The sequence below is a fragment of the Gasterosteus aculeatus genome, chromosome 12 (assembly GCF_964276395.1).
Source record: "Gasterosteus aculeatus chromosome 12, fGasAcu3.hap1.1, whole genome shotgun sequence".
Classification (NCBI taxonomy): domain Eukaryota; kingdom Metazoa; phylum Chordata; class Actinopteri; order Perciformes; family Gasterosteidae; genus Gasterosteus; species Gasterosteus aculeatus.
Window position 1 is genome coordinate 15,360,791 of NC_135700.1, and position 22,590 is coordinate 15,383,380.

General features: G+C 43.5%; 2 protein-coding genes across 4 annotated transcripts in view; both read left to right on the top strand.

Moving 5' to 3' along the window:
• The first annotated feature begins 63 nt into the window (after window positions 1-63).
• Window positions 64-15,995, top strand: cnsta (consortin, connexin sorting protein a). Its single transcript, XM_040203998.2, has 12 exons — window positions 64-249; window positions 3,652-4,038; window positions 4,620-5,224; window positions 6,991-7,021; window positions 8,142-8,228; window positions 8,725-8,806; window positions 10,201-10,222; window positions 10,451-10,517; window positions 11,188-11,693; window positions 12,184-12,390; window positions 12,807-12,960; window positions 13,228-15,995. The coding sequence occupies exons 2-12, from the start codon at window positions 3,678-3,680 to the stop codon at window positions 13,434-13,436; spliced, it is 2,331 nt and encodes a 776-aa protein (XP_040059932.2). The 5' UTR covers window positions 64-249; window positions 3,652-3,677; the 3' UTR covers window positions 13,437-15,995.
• A 652-nt stretch (window positions 15,996-16,647) lies between these two features.
• Window positions 16,648-22,590, top strand: part of smyd3 (SET and MYND domain containing 3) — a 48,270-nt gene continuing 42,327 nt past the window's right edge. For 2 of the 3 annotated variants that reach the window (XM_040164890.2, XM_078085090.1), the window contains exon 1: window positions 16,648-16,892. In XM_040164890.2, coding sequence (XP_040020824.2) covers window positions 16,732-16,892 — 161 coding nt within the window. In that variant the 5' untranslated portion in view covers window positions 16,648-16,731. Of the gene's footprint in view, window positions 16,893-21,943; window positions 22,073-22,590 lie in introns of those variants that run through there. The other variant, XM_040164897.2, reaches the window with a different exon arrangement.

A 22,590-nucleotide genomic window follows, 5' to 3' on the forward strand; every position in this document is an offset into this window, starting at 1 on the left:
AAAAGAAAAGAATATGAAACCACGGGCTTGAATATTGAGAGCGACGTTCCCGCCGCTGCGCGTGCTGACGTGACGGCGCAGCGGCACAAGATGGCGACCTTGCACCGTGAGTCTACCAACACTCGGCGCGGGCCCGGTGACAGCGATCAGCTCTCCCGGTTGGTCGGTATAACCTTCGTCAACGTTACGACAACATCCCCCCCGGTGTGTGCCCATCGATTCTTCGCAATCCAAGCAACCTGTTCGGCCGTAAGTACCGTGTGACTGTTTTTTGTTTGGTTCATACGTTGTTGCTAATGATTCGTAAGCTAGCCCGCCTGTGTCAAAGCGGGCGGAGGTGTAGCGGTTGTTGCCGAGGTCTTCTCCGCAGTGTGCTGGACAGATGTGTCTACCATTTTTTTGTTGTTTCAGTTAGCTCACGTTAGTTAGCCAGCCGCAACTGATTAGTGGCCTTAGCGTCATGTTGTTTCTCGGCTGGGATTTGAGTTATTACGTAACGGAGGTTCTTAAACCCAGCTAACGTTCATCAAACGTTTTCTAGCAGTTTGCCGCAGCGGCTCAAGCCTCGCTGTCAAAAGTAATTATACAACCAACACGACAGCGAGCGAGCCATCCTCACGTAACCCAAAGTACTTTACCAGTAACGAAACGTTACCACGTTAGCATTTTTACCACGCACAGGTTAACGCTTAATTAACGTTATCTTTTAGCGAGTTAACGAACTCGCGGTGTGAAAGGACCGTCTGCTCACAGCTGTATCTTCAACATCTGTCATTAGCTTATATTAAAGCCAAACATACACGGAAATAATCACGAGGCGAACTTTCTTTCTGAGCTGGTTAGTCACTAACGTTACACACATTTAGTTAAGTCAACATTAGCTAGACTTTTTGTTTAGCTTATTTGTCAAAACGTGTAAAGGTTAAACATAAGACAACCAAAGTGGCGGTTAATGTCACGTTGTCCCTGTCTGTCTCACGTCTTCGAGGTGGCCTCTCACAGGACAGGCTTGGTTTGCCTTTTGCCTTATTCCCCCACTTTGTCCCTTCTTCTGTCCTTCATTTTCATGGTCCCCCGTGGAGGACGGATGGTTGTATGGACAGATGGCTCTTGGGGAGAGAGACATTAATTAATGTATTCTAACCTAGATACATCTTGCAAAGCATTGGGAGGTTCAAAACTATAATAACATCTGCAAGTGTAAACTGAAGGCCGTTGTTGCATAAGTCTTCATGTCCCAGGTGTTTGTCACGGACTGGGACCATTTGATCCTCAGGAGGGACATTAGACGCTTGCAGTGAGAAGACTGCATGTCCAAGGGAGCATTTCGTACTATACTTGCTTCTATTACTATCTCAAAGCCTACGGTCATGTTGTCTCACAGGTCCTCTGCTCCCCTTGGAGACGGCAGTCCTCAGTGCTGATTTGTTCATGGATTCGTCTCCTGAGATATTTATCCGTGTTACTGCAATATACTGTTTGTATGATTGTCCCAACGAGTATAAGAGTGTGCACTCAGGCAATCAAAGTGGTGCTAGGTCTCTTTGTCTTCGTCGTTGTTGTTGTTGTAAATGAATGGGTTGAGTGTTGCAGAGGGAAATGCAGGCTTACAGGAGGAACAATCCGCACAGTGCTGCGGGAAACCAGCACAGCTATATTCCTCTGAGAATAGCTTTCATGAGCCTGGAAAGGAGGTGGAGGTTTGGGAATATCCCCAACAACGCTAGTCAAACATTTGTTGGCTGCGCAAATGAGTGATGGCGACGGATTCGGTCATGCATGTTGACAAAAAAAATCAGGGCAAACCTTTAATCAATAGGCGCCATCTGTGTGTGTTTGGGGAAGGTATTTTTTAATCGAAAAGAATGATAGCTTGTTAGTACATCTTGAATCTGTCAATTCTGCTGTTGAATTTTCTTGCTGACTTAACTGAGCTTGAGTAAGGCAGTAGAGGAAATGCTGGGATTGGTGCTGTAAACTGATATACCAGTTTCACAACCTCTTCAATCCGTTGAAAACGCCCTGCAATAAAACCTTTTATTTTTTCTTTTGTATAGCACTTTATGGAGTGCTTCAGGGATGACATGTTGTTGTAGGCATCCTTGGAAGCCAGCCTTGCATTGGTTACCAGTGGACCGAGGTTGCAAATGGAATCGTTCCAAAATAAGTTCTGTGGTAATTACTGGTTGATAATAGTTAAGTATCATTCAGCGAGACGGCGTCCACTTTAATTAAGTTTGAACTGTAAATGCAAACGCCCAGGAGTACAAACTACACTACGGTCACACCACCGCCGAGCTACACAAAGCTGTCCTAGAGCTAGAAATGACATTTAGTTTTTAGCTTTAAGACTGCGAAAAGTGGGGGAAAATTCCATTAACAAATGTAATCTTTTTCAGCCACGTGGTATAGTGTTAAGCTAAAAACTCTTAATGGTTCAGGAGTTGTACAGAGTTTTCTGATCTAATACATTGTCAGGTTTGTAACTAAATGTGAAATCACAGTGTAAATCTATACATTAATTTGGAGTATTATACTACAAGAAGTGTGTAGGACTGCTACAAAAAGTTTGAGCCTTAGTAGTTTTTTAATCTCTGGAATGATGCTAAACTGGTTTTGTGTGTCTCCCTTCTGCTCGCCGTCGTTCCTATGGAGTCTGACGTTGTCTTTATTTCGCATTCTTTTGTGTAACTCCTTATCTCATCAGGCTCGAAGAAGGACAGCCGGCACACACCTTCATGTTGATCGCTCAAACGCGGTGAGGTGCTGCCCGATCAAAAGGTTGGGCAGCACCTCACCGCGTGCGGTTGACTGGTTTCAGAGCTGAAAGCAGCGGAAATGATAACCCGATTTTAGTTATGAGTCAAAAATATCCTACGTTTTGCACCTTTCATTAAAGCTTCTTTTCCCCAGAAATGTCGACGTCTTTCAAACTTCACGCTGCAAAGTGTTTTCCCCTTTTTATTTCCCTGCATGTCCTTAAAAAAATATCCCTTCAAGGCACAAAAGACTTGAAATGGTTGAAATGGTATCAAGGGAGTAAATAGAAGTCCTCTTCCCAGACTGCTGTACAAACAGACTTCCTTTCACAACCGGAGCAGTCGCCCCCTGCTGGTATTAAGATACTTTCGCATTAGCTCAACCCGGCAAGCACAGGCGGACATGTGAAAGGTGACACTGCTCGTATCTTAATTGGGGCGGGCTGCAGAAATGTACCCGGAGGGTTTAGCCTGGGATTTGGATTTGGATCAGTTTAAGTCTTTGCCCAGTTTTCTCTGTCACAGTAATCCTGTCCAATACACCACGTTTGCATATGCATTTGCCGTGACTTATTTAAATGCTTTAGATCATTTTCAATGTCACTAAGGCATATTAGAAAATAAAGGCTCAACCTATTTAAGTCCGACAACTTATGGATACTAATTGAACGTGCAAATAATATTTAACTGACAGCTGTTGAGAACGGGGAATGCTGGGTGCAATGGTTTTGTCTTCTTTCTGTGCTGCGGTGGCTTTGTCTCAAGTTGCAACTGACCTTTTAGATATAAAGTCACGGTCAACTGAAATATTCATAGGAATTTAATTGTGCTTTGATTTTCCTACTTTATTCACGTTTCGGGAACTTCACCTGATCCTTTATTTTATCTCCAGGCCAGCTGCAGAGGGAGGACAGAGCAATGTCAAGAGTTCAGGTGGGCGGAGCTGACCTCTGCGATAACCTTCCCAGCCCGGACGCTCTCACTGCCCAAACCAGAAATTTCAACGAGACTAACGCGCTCGCAAGCCTCTCCCCCTCCCAAAAGGAAGAGGGAGGAGGGCTCATCCAACGGACCTCCGTCAACAACAACGGGAAGGAGGAGGAGCAGCAAGGAAAGGAGGGATACACAACAAGAGGCAGAGAGGAGGAGGATGAGGAAGAAGACATTGATGAGTGGATGAAGGGCGTAGAAGAGGACGAAGAATCCGAGGGATCAAGCGGTCTAATTCGCTGCCAATCGCCCGAAACTCCAATGACTGATTCCTCGTATTCAGAGACCGGTAGGCAACATACAGACGTTAAAGACAAACAGTCTCACACAGTGTTTGCCTCTTTCTTTTTGCCTGAAGCGATACTTTCGACGGCCATTTGTAGGCAGTAGAGGACCATAACAAGCTGACCGACACACAGTGGGTTGTTTTTCTGGCCACATTAAATGAAAGATGTTTAAAACCAGTTTTTGTCTCCTCCTACCCCTTAGTGAAATATATGACTGCTCATCTTTTCTCACTTTTTGCCGCTTTGTCATGCGGTAGTATATAGTGGATTTATCGAACAATAAAATATGAATTTGCTGGAAACAAAGCTTCTTTAGATATGAAAAGTGATTAATACACACTTTTTTCTTCACTTTATCTTTTTTGCAGTTTATTTTAAAAGTGAACATGTCACTATTACCTTTGCTCAACTGTGTGTCCTTTTCAAACTTTGATATGCCAGGGCCTGTCTTTTAGGGACCCTTTTGATAAAATAAAATCAGCAGAGTCCTGTACAAGAGTCCTGTACACACCTGTGTCCTCAGGAGCTTTACACAACTGTCTCAGCATGTTCACTGTGAGTTATTCTCTTTTTTTCTCTTTAGGCAGTCTGTTGGAGACTCCGTATCCGTTCAGCCCCGGGACCAGTCCCGAGCCTGCCTCTCCCCTCATTCCAGCGGGTTGCCCAGAAACTGCAGAAATAAGTCAGATTGATGTCAAAGTGGACCCTCATAACGCGGACTTGGTTGCCACTACTCTAATTGCGACTTCAGACACCAACCCACCTGGGCCTACATGTATCACAGACAAAGTCTCTGCAAATACGGACGTCACTGCAGGACGTCTTGCTTCATCCACAGAGTCTGTCTTCAGCTCTGGTCCCACATGTGTGAGAGGGTTTCCCTCGACAGCAGAGACATTTACAGTACCTGCTTGCACCGCGATGCTCAACCCCGCCATTGCTTCCACTCCTATGAGTGCAACGGCTAAACCGCTTACCCTCACTGCGTGGCCCGCGACCCCCGGTACGGACTCCACGGCCACCACAGGAGCTATGACCTCAAATTGTGACCGCATTACCTCCACCCCAGTACCCACCGGTGTAGCCACCTGCGCCACAGGGCCTCCTCCACGCCCCGCCCTGCTGGAGTCCCTGGAGGAGTTGGCACAAAGAGGAGATGACACCCACCTTCCACTGTACCTTCACCAGGTAACTCTTCTGGTCTTATTATCGGACACAGTATGGCAAGCCAGGCCAGTATCACCACCAATCCAGGCCCATTACTTTGGGCTTTAATGGATGGTTTCTGTTCATTTATTCTTTCTGACATTTTAGTCTCTTAATCCTTTACTTTCACACTAGTTATTAAATTGCTGATATCCACTCAATCCAACAATCGGAATGACATTTTAAATCTATCCTTCTCACACACACAGACTTGCATGATTGGACATGTATGTTATAGGGTGTGTGAATATTTCTCCTCAGTTTGATGTACTAATGTTTCCACCTGAGGGTGTGTGTGGGTGTGTGTGTGTGTGTGTGTGTGTGTGTGTGTGCGTGTGCGCGCGCGTGCGTGCGTGCGTGCGCAAATGTGTTCAAACTTTATCAAAGATGTGCATTGCACTGTGAATTTCCAGTCTTATTTCACAAACCCATAATGTGTTAAAATAATCATTCTCATATTGAACGGTGGGGAGCAAATCTATATTTAAATGACTCCACATTCTAGCAGTGTATGGAATCATGTTATTTTGGGGATTGTTATTTCTTTTTAGATCTTAAAATCTGTCTGTCCTTTCCAATATGTGAGCGTTATAGTGGTTACAATGTTTTTATTTTTCATTGTACAGGGTTGCTCAACGCAATTAGTAGTCCCAATTTTCTACAATCGCCACAAGAAAAAAAAAATCTACATTGAGGATGAATTTGTGAGTCTCAGTGAATGGAAAGCAGCTGTTTTGAATTGTGGCGGTTCAGCAGCTGATACTTGGTAACCTGTTACAGCAGAGAGAACACGTTGTTGTTCGAACGGTTTCTGTCTTTTAATATCCCCTGAACTCAGTACATCGATGCCAATAGTGCTCTGAGCATTTTAATCATCATCCGTCGAGCCGTCCTGTCCTTAGTCCTACACGTCTGTTGTTTGCAGTCAGGACGCGTTTGTAAATGTTCTCATGAATTTGCCATGCGTGGTTTGCCTTCTGAAATACCCCCTTTTGAGGAGCCTTCTTCCCCAGGATGGAGGTGTGCGATAACCGTGTCAGGTTCTTTGAGATGAGTCCGAGGAACTCAATTGGAAGCTGCTAACTGGCTCCACTTGAACCCCATTGATATATGCAGGGCTGTGTGTGTTCGCCTCAATCTTTGCTTTAGGTTATTCTCTGCAATATTCTGCATTTCCACTGTTGTTGTTGGGAATCATTTCAAACTACAATGAAAAGACAGAACAAATGTGAAAGTCTTTCCAGCTGTGTTTCTGAGTGGCGTCAGTAGTTACCTATTGAGGATGTTCAGTCGTCACCGCCCCTCTTCGTAAGAAATGCAAGCGCCTTTTGTGCCCTCCTCTCCTACTCCTCTTCCTGCTCTCGCTCTCTCACACACACTTCTCTTGTTCTGAGATCAGCGGAGCCGCAGGAAAGCAACACTTGCTGAAGAGAGGTAGTGTCAGTCTTCTCAGCTGTTTCTATCTTGCTTTTCACTCTCTCATTTTCACTGTCTTTACCAGATGCGAGGGACTGGCTTATCTATTTTAATAGGTCATGTTTTTTTCTGTCATAGTTGTGTGTTGTTGATTTATACAAGTAACCACGCTACATGAGCAATAGTTTCAGTAGGGTTTCAAACCCATTGTGAGCTTTGTTTTCCTAATGGCTTCTGTGAAATAACAGATGTGATAAAAACATTGTGATGAAATGCACCAACTTAAAAGTTGTAATGTCTCTCTCTCTCTCTCTCTCTCTCTCTCTCTGCAGATTGCCGAGGCCTTTGTTCTTCACAAAGACTGTATCCTTAGTATTGTGTTTTGTTATTGTGTGTATTGTACTTGATTGTTCTTAATGATGCATTTTTCTATGGCCACTTGTCTTTACAGTGTTTTCTCATCTCACACATGCTTCTCAGTGAACAGTGTGCTAAAAAGAGCAAAGGATAGAGTAGACCAAGAGAGTAGAGAAGTCTTTTAGACATCAACAAAAAAAGGTATGTGCGAAAACACTGATTAGAGAGAGAATGCAGCATGAGGGTGACATAATAGTAAAAAAGAACATGAGGATGAGTAATTACAGAACGTGAGACCGAGAGGAAAAGCAGCAGTAGCTGATCTGCTTGATGCAAAAATGTTCACAGGCACACAAGGTAGAACGGCGCAGAGGAAGAAGAAGAGATGTACACGGAGGGAAGACCGATACCCAGATTAAACCTTTATTTGTTTTTAATGTGTTGCCAAAACAATGCACCTGTCAGATGAGTAAAGATTACTGCATTTAAAGGTTAATTTCTGAGTTCACAGTAAAATAAGGATTATCAGCACTCCTAAACAAAGCCTTTCCCTGAATTGGACGTCCGTTGTAGTAAAATGAAACGGATTCTATCAGCTGAACTTTTCAAATGTTAATCTCTAAACTCTATAACAACGTTAATTCTTTGCAGACACTTTACTTTACACAGTAACGGCCGATGAAGCAAACGTATGAGACAAAAAAGTGAACAGGAAAATACAAGAAAGCAAGCATGGGTAATAAATTGCAGTTTTGACAGGTTAAATGGGAGGAAAGGGACACTGAAGAAGAAAGAAGAGCGCTTTGCCATGTCATGCATGGAGAGAGAGCATTTAGCCATGTCAAAGACGGATTGTGTTCTGGCTGCTGGTATCCATAAACATGAGAGACTTCATCCTGGAGTTTTCCTTAATCGCTGCCCCGCCTCCCTGCGTCTTTGTCCTCTCATTTGGTCCGTCTCACTTTCTTCTCTCCCTTCAGCCCTGTCTGCTGGGATGCAGAAAATTAGCTGATGTAATTTTCTTTTTCTTTTAAAGCAAACCGCTCTGTCTGACTTGTTTTTACTGTTTGTGTGTGTGTGTGTGCGTGTCTTTATATTTATGTTTTTCTTAACTTGTGGTGTTCAGACCAGAGGGCATTATGGTGCATCCAGTTAGAGAGGCTCTATCACCAGAGAGTGTTGGACAACCTGAATGCACTACAGCAGCAGTGGGGTAACATACATGCACACCACATCAGACATCTCATGTAAATGCATAACGGTAAAAACGTGTCTGCATATATATATTATTTATTGGGATTTGGGTGTCTACAAAAGGCAGCTGTAGAAGAAGGTGTCTTACATTGAGGAATCTGTGCTGGTCACGTGCAAAGAATAACATTTCAAAGTGGTACATACAATTATTTGTAAAATATATGTGTTGTGTACTATATAACGTATGCACGTGGGCTTTACACATTGCTGATTATCATCTGTGTCACTATATTTGCCCGCGTCCACAGCTATCAAGCACAGGACGCCTCCACAACATGACTGCAGTCTCCGTATCTCGTCCGTTGGATGATCACTAATGTATATTTAATGTAGTTTCAGTGATCATATAATTTGAATTCATTAATTCATAATAAAGCTTAGCTCTTAATGGTTACCTCATTGTCATAAAAATGCTTTTAACTTCCTGTATCTCTCTTTCCCTCAATGTCTATCAGGGAGTCAGTGTAGCAGTTCTTTCTTCGACCCGGCTACCCAACACCTGGACACTCTAAAAAACCTCTGCCGGACGCACAGACGGTCAGTCGGCATGCCTGCATGCATGTGTGTGGGTGGATGTGTTCTCTCTAAGGGCCCAAAAATACCAGGTGCATTTGCACAGTGGTGCCCGTAAAAGCTGAGCTCTGCATCTGATTGTCTGCTCTACATGCCTCAGTAACTGTTCAGGGTCTGGAACTCAAACGCATCGTCCGAGAGACTCATGACATTGACACTTTTTTCGCGCATGTATCCATTTTGCCACACGCTGAAAATAAGAGGGCAACAGTTTGTCACATTTGGTATAGCAAGTAAAGCGATTAGTAAAGTCCTATTCAGATAATTATTGTCCAAAATGACCCTGACTGTGACATAACTTCCATGGTACATGAGTGTAGAGGGAAAGTCCGCTCAAATGACATTGTAACACATAAATAATGTCCTCCTTTGATTACTTTCATGAATTAAATACACATTTTTACTGTCAGAGGTTTGCAGAAGTTGAAAAATGAAAGGGAACATAAGATCTATTTTCCTAATTTCTAAAGGAATTCACATGACCATTTTGAGTTTGAAGCAATGAAGTATTTTAAACTACAAACCAGCCCAACATTTTCAGAACCACAGTCACATTAGAAATGCTTCTGGGATGTTTGTCTTGGATTTATGAAGTGGGTCCTATAACAAAGCTTCAACAGAGGTTTGATACTCCGTTGTGACAGTCAACCACTTTGGCTTTCACACCGTTTCTATTGGCTGCACACCGTTACTCCACTTGGCAACTTGTCGTCATAAAATCACTAACGTGTAACCCCTTATAACGCTGCTGCCTCGGGACCCACAATCCTTTTGGTGACATGTTTACAAGTTGGTGCAATAATCCAGATAATGTTGATTTTATAAAAGTTATCAGTTGATTGCAACTTTACTAAAAACTGCCTGTCAGATAGTAAAACACACAGTCTCAAACTATAGACACCTGCTTCGTGTGTGTGTGTGTGTGTGTGTGTGTGTGTGTGTGTGTGTGTGTGTGTGTGTGTGTGTGTGTGTGTGTGTGTGTGTGTGTGTGTGTGTGTGTGTGTGTGTGTGTGTGTGTGTGTGTGTGTGTGTGTTTTTCTCTGACTATATGCATGTACATCTTTGTGTGGGGTTAGCACTGCAGTGATGGTTTGAACACATGGCCCTCTGCTGCTGCTGCACTTACAGATATTTGAGCCATCACGCCGCTAAGGTTTCACTTCTCTTGACTCACTCACTCACACACACACGCACTCACGCTCACACACGCGTTGTAGTAGCCAGGGAAATGTGTTCGAGCTAATATTAGATTGGTAGAGTAGAGCAGGGTCACCCATCCTCACTTCTTCAAACCAAGAACAGCCCTTCAATACTTGTACCGTCTCAATCCTCCCTCTCTCTCTCTCTTTTGTTCATAGACCGGGACCTAGAGATGCTGTGGTAAGACATTCATCACTTTTGTGTGCGTCTGACTGTATGAAAGACTTATAAGATGAAGGCAGAATCGCAGTGCAAGTGAATCCATGACGTCATGGTAACCTGTTACATGTAAAAGATCTATTGTCCATGGTGTTTACTCTGCATGTACCCAATACGATCATATTTTAAATAATTACTAAACTGTGTAGTGTATGTATTACAGATATTTATTTGTGTGTGTCTGTACAGTGTGCATCTCTGGACCTCTTGAGGCCTACATTTGAAGAAGGTAGTGCATTGTCGTTGTTTACTTCAGGTGAGTGAGTCGGTATATATATTTATTTATTTAAGTAGGAAGTCAAATTAGTTTTCAACCAAATATTATGAAAATTATGCAACATATTCTGATTTAGTTGAAAGTTACTGAAGCGGTTAATTTGTGGACCGCTAAATGAACGGCTATGTCCTCCATGTTGCTCTAAACCAGGGGACAGCTGATGGTCTGCAATAAAAAGTATCTTGTTAATGTACCTGTTGACTGGTGGGGCTGCTCTCCACACTCACTCAAGGGTCTGTGCAATCAACTAAAAGACAAAATATACATGCAAATATACATTTTCCATACAATACATCTACAGTTGTATATATATTTCTATTCTCTCACTATCACATCTGACTTTAAGGTTGTGCTTGACCGTAAGCGATGCTCAGACTTCCGTTGACATGCAGTCATCTCGGATCTTGTACCTTTAAGAAAATCTTTTCCATGTAATGAATACATGGAAAATGAGATGCAGGCAACTCCAATACACTTTGAGTGTAACTGCTGAAAAGATGTTTTTTAAGAGAGCAGTTCTCTGAGTACAGCAATGAAATCACTGCCACTGTAGACCATTCATTGAAGATTCTCGTCACCTTAACTAGGAAAACGTGGCTTAAAAAACAACACACTCTCTGTCTATTCTCTGTGTGTCTTTTTCCTCCAGTCCATCGGGTGGATGAAGGGATGGAACAGAAAGCTCCGAACCCCTCGCATTACCAGAGCAGCCATGTACCTTCCTTTAATTTGACCGGTGGGCTTCATTCCCCTGAGATCTCAGAGAAGGCCAGGTCAGACCCAGGCAAGGAAGTAGAGGGTGGCGTCTGTTTCCATGGAGACCAGGTGACTGACAAGCATAGCGGCCAAAGAGCGGGTGGAGAGGAAGGAGGAGGGGTGGAATACGCCACTTCAGTCAGAGGAAATGGACTACACCCCTCTACAGCTGGAATAATAGACCAGTCCAAGCCCGCAGAGCCGCAGGGAGGAGATTTAGGTCCTACTCGGGGAAAGGAGGCAGCCGAGGCTTTGGAGATGGAAGATGAGGAAGGGGAAGATGAGCAGGAGAAGTCAGTATGTCAGAAAGCTCTCCCAGTTGACACTCTGGCCAGTGGGGCTGATGTAGAGCTGCACCATGAAGCCCCAGCTGAGGAGAAGCTGCATGAGGAGATCCAGGTACACATCAGAATTCTTAGATCAAAAAATAAATACAGAGAAATGCTTATGTTATTTATTTGATTTCCTAATTTTTTTTTGTTTGATTGACCTGAAAGTACTTTGCAGTTAAACTGTGTCACCAGTGCCAAGACCAGTATCCTATATACCATTTGTTTTTCTTCTGTTTTTTTTATGTTTGCATTGCTTCAGATCTTTGAGGCTGTCATGGTGATTACAGCTCATACTAACTACTTAGTTCCTCTATGTCTCAAGCCATTGTTGCTTTTGCCGGAAATACAAAATGTATCACTTCCTTTGGTCCAGATTACTATTTTCATGTAACAAGCTTTCCATCCTCATCAGTGAAACAACTTTCACTAAAACACAAAGGTTTTAAAGGCGTCCTTTCCAATTGTGTTATCAAAATAGAGAGCAACAAATTAGATTACTGTGTCCATTGCTCTATATTGTTATGTAAGTTATAACTATCTTTTCATTATCACTGCAGGAGAGCCCTAAAACATGCCTGCACCAAGAGACCCGCCTTCCCCAAGAGGCTCACACCAATCAGCATGAGCAGGATGAGGAGGTGAAAGAGGGCGATGATGAAGATGACGAGGAGGAGGAGGAGGAATACAATGAAGTAGAGCAGGTTGATGTCATTAAAGAAGCTTCCTCACTGGATGACATGGCTAAACTCATCACTGTAGAGGAGGTTTGTACACTATCACTCTTTGCATTAGATGAGGAATAAGGGAGAGTAACTTTAATTTGCATTAATGTGTATATAATAGGATTGTTTCTTCAAGTATGCATATAGCCTTGCACAATTTGTTACATTCCGTCTTCCTCTCGGCCTCTGGGTCTAAAGTAATGACCTTTTGAATGCATTCTCTTTTTGTTTATCTGCTCATTGTGTAGGAAGTAGCATTTGTTATTCAGCTCTGCACATGCTATCAGATGACATGATAATGGATAAAACATAAACAAATTCACTATGTCGCTATTGCTTGTGTATGAAGAGGAAAAGCTATAAACTATAATTGGGAATAAATTACAGAGGAGAAGAAATTCTGTTATGTGGATGTGTCTAGTCAGTGTAACATCTGATCATTGTTTTTTGCTTGCTAGGTGTCCCCTGCCTCTGGCCTTGTCTCCATATTGAAGAAGCGACGCGTTTGTGTCGACACCATTAGTATGTCTACCAGCACAGAGACCCGACCTGACAAAATCCCTGCCAAAAGACGGGTCCGCTTCAAAGCCCCTGATGATGGCTACGATCAGGGTGTGTTTGTGTGTTTAGATTCGTATCCCTCCATGAACATGGAGAATTCCCTAACGTATTGCCTCATTATGAGTAAGCCAATTTGTAATCCTGAAAGGGTTCAATTTAATGCAAGGTAACATTCACCACATGTACTAACTCATTGTAGCAACACTATTGTCACAAAATGGTAGATGAACTCTATAAACTTCTCATCTTCATTATTGATCTAATGCCCGTTCACTTCTATCCAACTACATCGCTCACTCTGTGTCTCTTTCCCTGTAGATGTTGGCGGTGGAGACTCCTGCCTGCTTCTCTTCCTGCTTTGTCTAGTTACCGTAGTGATCAGTGTGGGTGGCACCGCTCTCTACTGTGCCCTGGGAGACACCCACTCCTCAGTCTGTCAGGACTTCTCCAGAAATGCAGACTTCTACATTGGCCAGTTGCAGAGCGGGATCGCTCAACTCAGACTCTGGTTTGCTCCCGGGTCATAGCAGCGTACGGTCTCTTCTTCATTGTGGAGCCAGAGACCTTATCGTTCATCACTGCAGGCTCCAGCGGTCCTCTGCGACTTCCTGGGACAGTGTTCCGTGAGGTAATGGCGCCAGGCAGCTACTGCAGTCCCTGCCGCTATGTTCAACAAGTAGCTATTATGCTGCCTAAGCATTTAAATCCGATGTTTTTGGCATTTGTAAGCCTCCTCTACTGCATTTTTAAAGCTCCTTCAATCCAATCCCAGGGTTCAGCCTAAAAGTCATAGGTCAGTACAACACTCGTTTGAAAAGGAAAGAAGAACAGAGAGCGAGAGAGAGAGAGAATTGGAGACGTTGTAACAGCAGAGGAAGAAGTGACCTACACTGATCTCAGCCCCCTCCAGATTGAAACGCTTTAATTCTCAAGCTAGAAATTGATAAAGTGACTATTGAGTGTGCGATTGAACGCAGATAAATCTCCCGCGACTGGATACAAGCTTCCACTGACGTCTCCGAGACTCAACTCCCCCTATTTAAGAATAAAAACAAAGAATGCTGCAACCACGCAGAGATAAAGTCAGCATAATGTATAGTTGGTTAACTGGTGGGCACAGAGAAGCTCTCTCCACACACTGGAAGTGGCTCAATGGGGATTTTACAAACCGCTGCACCCCCTGGTGTTGCTTTTTTTCTTGACTAAAAAAAAGAAATCACAAATGAAATTTTAAAATTAACACGGCATTCTGTGGTTTTCTACTTAGAATGAAATCATGTCTTAATCAACCTTTGAATGAATGTTTGCATTTTAATGTTAAACTTGTGGGGTATTTGTGTATTATCCAAACTTTAGATGAGTGTCGTGTCGCTGCCCTTTTCTCGACAACGTTTTGCAGTGAGCTTGAGACTAAAAGTCCAATCTACCCCTTCATGGTGTTCAAAGAGGTGAACTTAGCTTTGTGTAGCATATGCAAAATGTACAGGAACACAGTGCACCTCTGTATATATTGTCAGTAGAATGTTTAACATGTTGCACATAAGACTGGTACGATTTTTTTAAAGATATTGCAATATTTTTACAGTTGTTCAGTCAGTCCTGGACAAAATTTAGATTTGACATGATTACATTATAAACAAGAAATATCCATATGCACAAACCTTTTCAGGGTTATTGTGACCAACGGTTATGCTCAGATAACTTGCAACAGGAAAATACTCAAAACTTATGCGGGTCTTGTTAAGTATGGAATATTTCTGTAAAAAAAGATACATGAGCATTGTATAATTAGTAATAATCATTCTGTGTACTCTTTGTCAGTAAAGGGCCTCGATGTCGATACGATCATTTGAGGCTCCGTCTACCTGTCTGTTTGCTGTATTTGGGATTATGGGCATCACGTCACCTTGTGACATTCAATCTTTACCTTTTGGTTGCAACGCAATCATTTTTGCCACCACTTGGTCTCTGTAAAGACTCCTCTTGCTTAGCGTTTGCCATTTCTGTTTAAACTAATCTAATGTGTTGCATCTGTCGAGTCCTGGTTTGATAGAGAATGGGTGGAGGACTGATTTCCTGCTGAGACGGAGAAGAGGCTGTTCTGGAAGGCTGACACTTTGTCTACGAAACCCTTTCTTTATTCTCACCGCAATGCTTTAACCTTTAGTTCAAGTCATTTTAATGCTTTTTTAATTTCCTGCTTGATCTCACTTTTTGCCTCAACAGGCAGAGATACTTTATGTGTTATTTTCTAAGATTGTGCAATGTTTGTGGTCCTGTTAATTATCTTTCCTCTCGATGCCATAAAACTTACCCTAGAAAATCCACATATCTCACAAAAGTCTTAATTGTCAGGATGTAAAGACAAACGACTCCATTATAGAGGTAAGACTCAAGTGTCTTAATTATGCATTTACAGTAGTTTAAGATGATGTTATCTTCCTCTTACTGTGTGTCGCTTACAAAAACCTGAACTTTTGTTTGAGTTATGAGGTCTCCTGGGGTGTAAGGTGTAGCAGATTGATTCTTGTTTTAATTTGCACGTCGTCTGGCTGGTTCAGATGGCCAGAAAACCTCATATTTAATCTTGTAGATGATTTCAATTATTTATAATACGAGAGTTCTCTTGTGCAGGTGGTAAAAAAAAAGAAAAGGTTTGTTTTCTGTGCTTGATTATTGTCATTATACATCAGATGTTCATCTCTTATTTCACCATTGTTTTTAATGAGGCGTTGACGGAGAATTCTTATTCTTATTCTATAAACTAACTCTTATGAACAAAACAACATGGTTGTTTATTATTCATTGATGTTCCCTTATGAGGAACTAGTGAGTTTGTTACTTGCTCCAAACAGATTGCTAAAATATTCAGGATTATTCCAATCTTTTGTCCAATTGTTTTTTTAACAGAACATTCAGGAATGAATGAATGAAGTAAGTCTTTGTTCTATGTATGAATTAGTGCTGTGTATCAATATTATTAGCCTGAAAGTTCTTTTATGAATAGTTTGATAGTTTCTTTTTGTTCCTGAAGATTGTAATGAGTTTTTGACAACAAGCCATTGAAACAAAGTTTTTGTCTCCAATTTGTTTCTGTCAATCTGTCTCTCCTGCAACAATAACGGTAATCATATTAAGACATTTTGAACTTCATGTCAAATCTTTTTCGATCTACAGAGCTGAAGAATGTAGTGATGCAAACAGGGTAAATTTGACTGAATTACACTATTTTACTATTTTTACACTACACGTTTGATCTAAAGGGAAAAATCCCCCTTTATCCCCTCTACCGTCTATGTGCTAATCCAAAGCAACATGTGGAGGACATGATTAATACTGTAAAACATGCAAGGACTGTGGTCACACACTATTGTCATTTAAAGTCCTACTATTCATTTACATGCGTCTCATTAGTATAAAAAGTATTTTCTCACACAGGATGCATGTTTAAAATCGATTGAAAGCATGTAAGTGTTATCAGCAAACGTTATTAAGTAGTATTCTAGTAGGTTATTTAGACAACTTAGTTCTCAATGATTAATTAGGCGTCTAAAAAGGTAACGCTTGATTCCACGGTGCAGTGTGCTCATTGTGGAGGATTGCAGTTTTTGTTGTGGTTGAATCTATATATCATTATATCATTGATAGTGACCGGGTAAACAAAATATTTTAAATTTCGTCCAGATCTTTTCGTATGAATCCCGCGGATGGACAACGTGCGCTACAACGGGTGACGTCATGACGCACCGCCTGCGTCTCTGACGCTGCGGATGTAAACACTGCTCGGTTCACGCGGCGGGGAAAAACCGGGTAAACCCGACTATGCCTCCGAAGCTGAAGCGGTTCGTCAGTCCGGGAAAAGGTAACGGTCTGCGGGCGACAGTCCGGATCCGGAGAGGAGAGCTGGTGTACTCCGCCGAGCCGCTGGCGTGCTGCGTGTCCAACAAACTGTCCAGAGACGTCTGCCACCACTGCTTCTCACGGTGAGACGCCTCGGACACGCGAATACGCGGCGGGGCTGTAAAGGCGAAGACATGTTTCTGCGTCATACCCGATGAACGTTTTCATGAGTACATCCTCGTGTGAATGATACAGGCTGGTTAGTGCAGAGCTGCACAGGCTCACATGGTTCACACGTAGTGGACTTGCGGTGGAGTTCTTAAACCGGCCAGTAGATGGCGCCATCGCCCTTTCATGCTTTATGAGGCGGCGGGAAGGGTTTACAGCAATATTCCCAATATACATAAGATATCCAACACTACTAAATGTAAATGTGATGGTGGCAGATGATAACCTGCAGGTGTGAACAGGTAGTTCTGCGCATGGGCGGCAGATATATTGTGAGTTGAAATGGTTTGGAAAATAAATTGTTTCTCAATTTAGTTTTTTTTTGTTTCGTAAAAGAGCTACGTGCAAGGTCTATCAAGTTCACTGCGTGGCTGCTAATATCATTCATTGTTACATTGTTTTGGGTTATTTTAGAAACCAGCTTCATGCAACTAATTGCATAAGTGTGAGTTTAATCAGTGTGGTAATCGGGTAATTGCAGCGTGTCAGAGTGTGCTGATGATTCCTGTGCAGAAAATGTAAGGTGACTGAATCAATTATTATTGGTTATATGGAGTTTATATATGAGCCTTTGTATTAAATGTAAGACGATTAATGAGAGCAGCTGATGCAGATGACCTCTGGGAGAATTTAAAGATGAAGCGCATGTCCAGTTTTGATTTCCACATGAAGGTGAAATGCGACGAAGCGTGTGATCACTTCAGCATTGGCTCATTCTGTAGTTTCTCCCTGTGCTCCATTTGAAAGGAGCGTCCTTTCACCCCTTCCACCGTGTTACTCTGCAATGTGTGAGCACTGGAAAAAGCTCATTGTGACATAGCTCATAGGTATAAGATGTACAGTCTGTGATGATGTGTGTCATCAGATGTCAGATTCTTAGTGTCAGTGTACTTTCAGGAGCTTTTCTGATCCTTCCCTTAATCCACATGACTGAAACAAGAACATTTAAGCTGATGGATCATTGAGGGTGAAGGTGAGCAAACTGAAAGCAGCAAGACCAATATACTTTAATATAGAGAGCTAATTGTGTGTGTGTGTGTGTGTGTGTGTGTGTGTGTGTGTGTGTGTGTGTGTGTGTGTGTGTGTGTAAGCGCATATACTTAAACCGTGTTCTCCCCTGTAACATATAGTGGTGTTTCAGATTAGGATTCCTTTAAAAAAAATAAAAATGTATTACTGGGTTTAAGACAAAATATGATTCAGCCCTAAATTAGTTGTCTTTTTTATGGACAGTGGCAAATTTCTTACCTCATAATTAAAAAAATGATCAATAGTTTGTTTCCCTTCTGGACTCGATGGCAAATCCGCTGCCTGAGGACGGCGCCTATTGATTCTCTACTGCGTGTGTTTCGTTGGCCGTTGGTGCGTTTACATGATGTCAGAGCGGATTGTGTTCTGGATAAATAAAATCAGAAGATGCACGTCGACACACTTCTCTTGTTGTAGTATCCAGAGGTGTAATGTCCTGGCGGTCCGTTCCAGCTGTGCGGGGACAGAGACCCTCCCTGGGTTTCTATGAGATCACTGTTCCCTCCGCAGAGCGCCAATCATTTCAAACTAGCGTGTGACGTGCATGAACATGAACCCGCCAGCAGACCTGGGTTTTAATAGCAGTCTTGATGTCTTAAAGGCCCCACATTAATAACATGCCTTTTATTTTCCTGATGATTCCACAAAAATACAAGCTGTAGTTGTGATTGTGGAGTCGTCAGTATGTCTGAGGGGAGAAGAATGTGTGCGGATGTGTGAGTTTGCAATTTTGTGTGCCTTTTATATCAAGGACAACAGAGATTTACTGGATGGTGTGTGTGCGTGCGTGCGCGCGTGCAGGAAATAAGCAGGTGGGGGGATCAAAGCTGAAGTTAATTACAGGCGTGGAAGGCTGTATGTAAGTGACGACTGATAGACGCTGAGGGAGTAGACTCTCACACACACACACACACACACACACACACACACACACCTCAGCAGGATTCAAATGGCCAGAGGTAAACAAACAAACTATTAGCGGTAGGGGTGGGAATCTCTTGGCACCTCACGATTTGATTCGATTCCGATTCAGAGGTCAACGATTCGATTCTAAACCGATTATCGATTCTAAACCGATTATCAATCCTAAACTGATAAAACGATTATCGATCGTTTAGTGACTGGCTCCGCCCCCTTACTGTCAAAAAGAAAAACAGCGAGCGCGTAGAAAACACCGTCGAGCGTGAGCAGAGACTAACCTCGCGAGCGAGGAAGTTCATGCTCCGCGAGCGAGCAAATATCTCGCACGAGACAGGCTTTAAAAAAAAAAAATGTATTCAGATTATTAACTTTTCTGCATCGAGACCGAATCGTTCTAGAGAGAATCGAGAAAAAAACGAAAAATTATTTTTTCCCCCACCCCTAATTAGCGGTTCTCAGACTCTGCAAAGAGGGAAAAAAAGGAAAATCTATTTTTTCCATTTCAAAAGGCACAAATTGTCCAGTTGTTTTTTTTCTTTTCACATCCTTTTTCTAGTTAATTTGAAAAGTGGTCACTTTGGCCTCAGTGTGTTAACGTTGTTTCCCTGCGGCCCCTTTAAAGTGGATCAGTACATTTGTTTGTATCGATATCTCGCCATGTTAATCATGGTGTTTCGACCACAAGTAATACGATCCCTCATGTTGGTTGCGTTTTGTGTTATTGTTGTCAATTCGTTTTGGTCACTAAGGCGTCAGAATCCTTGATGACGAAGAAAGAGAAAGATGTGTTTTGGTTTTCCATCATCACGCAGGAACAGTGATGTTGGTTTTACAATTCATTTGAAAGCTGTTTATTTGAAAAACTGAAAACTGCTTGAAAACGGAATCCTAGTCAGAGTGACGGTTAAATATGTGCATCAAAACTGTGAGAGGAGGAGAAAGAAGTTCCTGTTCACATTCTCTGTTGTACGTAACTAACACACACACACATACACACACACACACACACATACTTGCTTTGATGGGTTTTTGACAGAACAAAGAATAACCCAGATGTATTAATCTCAGCTGTCAAGTTGTGCGTCTATTTGTGGTGTTAGTAGAGGGGAGCAGGGCGACATTATTTCTGTCAGATGAAGTCTTTTATTTGGCACCAATCTCTCACTCTGTGTCTCTTCGGACCACAAAGAAAGAGACACACTGGCGAACAGTGCAAACAACAAACACGTCTAGAAGTTTTGCCTTTTTTATTGCAACAAACTTTTGATTGAAAGTTGGATAAACCATTTATTTTATTCTTCTAAAAGAACATAAGTAATATTGACAGGCGGTTGAGTCAAGAGTTTTGCTCCAATTTCAGCTGGATTTAAATGCCTCTTGGAAGCTGAGAAAATGCACAGAACAAGTCCTCATCAGTATTTAAGAGCAACTAAATGCATGAAAGCGGAGGTTATGTCAGTCAGAACGTGTAAAAAATGGACTTGTGTTCAGTAACGTTAGCCGCAGCTAGGAGGCATCGTACCACCCAGCTAGGAGGCATCGCATACACCCAGCTAGGAGGCATCGCATACGCCCAGCTAGGAGGCATCGTACCACCCAGCTAGGAGGCATCGTACCACCCAGCTAGGAGGCATCGTACCACCCAGCTAGGAGGCATCGTACCACCCAGCTAGGGGGCATCGTACCACCCAGCTAGGGGGCATCGTACCACCCAGCTAGGGGGCATCGTACCACCCAGCTAGGAGGCATCGTACACACCCAGCTAGGGGGCATCGCCGACACCCAACTAGGAGGCATCGCACACACCCAGCTAGGAGGCATCGTACACACCCAGCTAGGAGGTATCGTACACACCCAGCTAGGAGGCATCGCATACGCCCAGCTAGGAGGCATCGCATACGCCCAGCTAGGAGGCATCGTACCACCCAGCTAGGAGGCATCGTACACACCCAGCTAGGAGGCATCGTACCACCCAGCTAGGGGGCATCGTACCACCCAGCTAGGGGGCATCGTACCACCCAGCTAGGAGGCATCGTACACACCCAGCTAGGGGGCATCGCCGACACCCAACTAGGAGGCATCGCACACACCCAGCTAGGGGGCATCGCATACACCCAGCTAGGAGGCATCGCATACACCCAGCTAGGAGGCATCGCATACACCCAGCTAGGAGGCATCGCATACGCCCAGCTAGGAGGCATCGCATACGCCCAGCTAGGAGGCATCGCATACGCCCAGCTAGGAGGCATCGCATACGCCCAGCTAGGAGGCATCGCATACGCCCAGCTAGGAGGCATCGTACCACCCAGCTAGGAGGCATCGTACACACCCAGCTAGGAGGCATCGTACCACCCAGCTAGGGGGCATCGTACCACCCAGCTAGGGGGCATCGTACCACCCAGCTAGGGGGCATCGTACCACCCAGCTAGGAGGCATCGTACACACCCAGCTAGGGGGCATCGCCGACACCCAACTAGGAGGCATCGCACACACCCAGCTAGGAGGCATCGTACACACCCAGCTAGGGGGCATCGCATACACCCAGCTAGGAGGCATCGCATACACCCAGCTAGGAGGCATCGCATACACCCAGCTAGGAGGTATCGTACACACCCAGCTAGGAGGCATCGTACACACCCAGCTAGGGAGCGTTTATCATGTTTATTCATGTTTATTCAGCAGATCACAAGGATCATATTATTTTTGTGCTCTCTAATTTGCTCAATTTACTTTTCGTATTTAAAATTTGCTTCACGTTCTGTCTGAACACACCTTTTTCTCTTAGAGTGCTCCGTACTTCCCTCACTTGTGTGAATATCTCCTGTTCGTTTTTCTCCCTCTACTCTGCTGCGTTATGTTCGCCTCTCGGTCCATTCTCTTCATTCGTCTTCATTCTTCCAGCACAGCCTGTCTCTTTGTCAAACACCCACCCCGTCTCTCTTACTCATGCAGGCTTATGCATACATCTTATCTCTTCCTTCCGCATATCCCTCCCTCCTCGTGTCGCAGGCACACATACAGTAAGCGATAAGCGTGTGTGGATGCAGGCGTATGTGAGGCATACAGATGACTACTTTAGAGGCAGTTAGACGAGCCGGAGGAAAGAGGAGCTCGAGCAGATGAGAGGAGGGAAAAGGTTCAATGGGCAAGTCAGCGCTCGTCTTCCTCCTCACCTGTATCTCCCCCTCGATTCATCATCCCATCTGCTGCTTCTGGCATCTATAACTTTCTCCTTCCCATCTGCTTTCCTTCTCTTCTCATACACCTAGTTTTTTCTCGAGCGTGCGTCTCTTCCACTCTCTTCATTCCTCAGATGGATTTTTATTGTCCTGCTCTGCTCAATCCTTGTGTCGATTATTTTGCTCGCATCTGCTTCTCTCTTCTCCATCTAAGTCTGGTTTTCCCAGCCTCCTGCAGTTAAATACCCAGGTGTCTCAAAACATCTTGGTGTTGGCAAAACACACACACACACACACACACACACACACACACACACACACAGCTGTGTAATTTGCAAACCAAGCAGTTTGCTGTAAACTGGGACCACGCCTCCCCATGTGTGTAAATGTTTGGTATTCATCAAGTCAAACCTTTGCATGCATCGTCTTAACTGTCCTCATGAGGACCATGAGTCCGACCGGATTCTTTTACGTGGACGGTTCA